At 42.7% G+C, this 3,466-nt stretch overlaps 1 protein-coding gene across 6 annotated transcripts in view; it reads right to left on the reverse strand.

The window, feature by feature from the left end:
* LOC137424877 (uncharacterized) overlaps positions 1 to 1,395 on the reverse strand; it is a 15,240-nt gene extending 13,845 nt beyond the window's left edge. For 2 of the 6 annotated variants that reach the window (XM_068112747.1, XM_068112745.1), the window contains exons 1-2: positions 1,271 to 1,395; positions 631 to 752 (exon numbers count right to left, since the gene is read on the reverse strand). In XM_068112747.1, coding sequence (XP_067968848.1) covers positions 631 to 718 — 88 coding nt within the window. In that variant the 5' untranslated portion in view covers positions 719 to 752; positions 1,271 to 1,395. Of the gene's footprint in view, positions 1 to 630; positions 753 to 1,110 lie in introns of all 6 variants that reach the window. The other 4 variants (XM_078776059.1, XM_068112746.2, XM_078776062.1 and 1 more) reach the window with 2 other exon arrangements.
* Between the last annotated feature and the right edge of the window lie 2,071 nt (positions 1,396 to 3,466).

The raw sequence follows: 3,466 nt of genomic DNA on the forward strand, positions 1-3,466 counted from the left end.
CTGTTAACAGTTCAAAGTTCACAAATACAAGAGCAACTGCACTTTATATTTATTTATTCGATAAGCTACTACACAAAGTAATGAGCACAGCAACCAATCCTAAGCGATGACGTCACTTTACACGTTCGAGATGGTTGCCGCCCAGACACCCTTAATGGCATCTGGTCGGCTGTTGTATTAGCTTCGATTAAAAGGAGCTACCAATAATATAATACAACATCCGACTATAACAGCTACCAATATGAATATAATCCAGAGCAAGCTATAGCCCCTCTGCTAAATGGGAAACCATCGCACAACAGCAAACAAAAGGCCTTCGACCCTCAAGAGCGATGACGTCAAATACATAGTAAAGCTTTTTTAATAAACAAATTCTGAAATTCAATATTTTTTTTTTTAAACGAAACAGCCAAAGAAACGAGGTGTACGACATTTCAAGAAAACGCGGGAGATGGAAACCGTGCTTCACCAAAATGGCCGCAAGGCTGCGCGACATGGACGAACGCAGCGAAAAAACATTTCCACAAGGGAACCGAAAAAACGCTTCGGAAAGCATCATCGGACCGAGCACAGGATCAGGATAGAATAAAACGGGGAACGGACGAAACACCATGGCGATCGTGTACGTACCTCTTGCACTTTTGCGTCCACGAGTGCCTTGCTGGCAATCGCGGGCCCAGTGGCCGAGTTGACCGCAGGAGTAGCATTCACTGTTCATCCTGAAGTATCCTCACCTTTCGGTTACCTCCACACTAGACGAAATGAGGGCAGAAACATTTAAATGTCGCGGCATCGACGCGAGAACCGACCCGCGAGCCCCTCGAACAAAAATGGAGCCCAACGCCCTGACACGTGCAGGAGCCGCGCACCATTTTACTGGTTTCTTCACGACGGGGCCTTCAACGACAATTACACCCAAACCCAGGCGCTAGTTACAAAGTGCTGACTAACATACGGCACATTTAAAACCAAATAAAAAAGATGGCAACAAAACGAGGTGAATAGACATTTAAAAAAAATTCGACCGAGACGTATACAGAGGAACAGGAGATGGGACACCGTTGCCAATCCGACATCTTTTTTTTTTTTTTCTTCCACTACGGTACTAACAGGCTGGCGAAGAAAGGAATACACCACGCGCCAACGGGCAACGCTGAGCCGGACTCGACCCCCCATTAAATCACCGTTCGCTGCAACAATCGCGCCGATTCGGAACGCCGGCGACGGGAGGGGAATCGCGAGGCCAGAAAGCCGGATCCAAACCGCGCACCAGCTACTACCACCGATCACCAAAGATGGCGAAGAGAAGCCACGTGCTCTGCGAATCACGTCGTTTTGAGCAATGGCACCAACCAAGTGCGACCGCTGCAGGAGGGGTGCGGGAGCTGAGTGGACTATTCGACGAGGGCTAATCTACAATATAATAACAAATTATCGCACAAATAATGAAACCTAGACGTAGTAATCGCTATTTTAATATTCTCCATTCATTTATGCTGCCAAAAATCAGGTTGACATGCGAATTTTGTGAGGTAAAACGCATCCAATTTTTGGAACGTCTCATTTCGAGTTGCATCATTCCAATGAAAATGATTATGATGGCATTTCCCGTTCATGGTGTAAAGGAGGAATTGGAACGAAAGGGAAGGAGAAGGAGGCCCTGCTGTATTTGTGCGAAGCGAATGGATTAAATGAGGGAATGTTGATCTTTTCGTGCTTCTGAAAGACATATCTTAAGCCTATTTACTTCGAGGATAACACGCGTACAAATAATTCGTTCACACAACCTCGAATAGAGTACATTTCGGATTGAATATAAATCTGCCTTTTTTTTGCAGTATTGAATATTTTGTGATCGTGCACGTATTAAAGGCCTGGTATTGGCGTCATTATAAACCAGCTTAATGACCGATTTGCGATGTATTTCAATAAGGGGAAACCAGCCTTGCTGAATTCAGACTTGGAATGAATATTTACACCTCAAATTACCTTTCCTTGAAGATCATATCATTATTATTCAAGGTGCAGCCTTTTTGCGGAGCGTTGCTGTCAGATAGCTGGTAACGAGAGGTTTGCGTTATATGATGGAATATCAACCCATAAAGCGCTGGATTTCCTCATTGGTATCCCAGAAATGCTTTTTTGTCATCGGCTTTTCTCCACCAATTACGAATTAGAAGCAAGCCTTCATAAGTTACCCCAAGTATTATACATTGTAAATGATTCGTTCTTTGGGTTGACGTAGGTTTCAAGTCATTTGCATACAAATAGTGGCTAGAACACGCCCATATAATGACCATATTTGGTAGGGCCACCATCGTGGCCGGTGGGCCTGTGCGTGTTATTAACAGGGGGAACGGTATATCGCGACAGACATGACCGTCACACCTACCAATACCAACACACGACTTTTTAAGACCAAAGCGTAATACGGAACCTCCAAGGTCCAAGGGACATCCCAACATGATGATGATGATGATGATGATGATGGTGATGATGATGATCATGGTGAATCTTGGTGATGAAGGGACATCCCAACATGATGATGATGATGCTGTTTATGGTGATGAAGGAACATCCCAAAAGTGACGCAATCCAGTTTATTGAAACACTTGTTATGCAAAAGAGGAGTGTGAATGATCAATGGAGAATTTCAAGTATACTTTCTGGAGTCCAAAAAAAAAAGAACGACAATAACATGTCTTCTTCTTCGTTTGTACAATCATGTGGAATTGTTGATATTACTGTAGGTCGAGTGATGAGAGCCATTTGATTGCAGAGTCAATGGCTTCCTGTATTTCTGCAAAGGGCTCCACCAATCTCCTCCCTGCGCAGTCTTTCACGATGTGCAGGACCATCTGTTCTTGATGACCATAAAAACTTTATGGACTTTCAATTAGTTTCCACTTGTGCATCGGGTGAGCAGTTCTTGTGAATATGCAAGCAGTGAATCTTGTCCTCCTATATGTGCTGTAAATCTACACGAGTCATATACCGAATCACTTCTCAAAAGTGCACCAAACAATATGATGCAAAAACTGAGAACACACTCGACACGCGCTTTAATATTACACGGTCAGAGATCGGTAACTTTCACACGAATCAGGGCAAATCTCTGCCTTACACTGTACATTTTAATCGACCAGATCACTCAATAAACAATATTCAAATCTCTGCCTTACACTACATTTTAATCAACCAGATCACTCAATAAACAATATTCAAATGTCTGCCTTACACTGTACATTTTAATCAACCAGATCACTCAATAAACAATATTCAAATCTCTGCCTTACACTGTACATTTTAATCAACCAGATCACTCAATAGACAATATTCAAATCTCTGCCTTACACTACATTTTAATCAACCAGATCACTCAATAAACAATATTCAAATGTCTGCCTTACACTACATTTTAATCAACCAGATCACTCAATAGACAATATTCAAATCTCTGCCTTAC

The sequence above is a fragment of the Myxine glutinosa genome, chromosome 4 (genome assembly GCF_964187855.1).
Source record: "Myxine glutinosa chromosome 4, kmMyxGlut1.1, whole genome shotgun sequence".
Taxonomy (NCBI): domain Eukaryota; kingdom Metazoa; phylum Chordata; class Myxini; order Myxiniformes; family Myxinidae; genus Myxine; species Myxine glutinosa.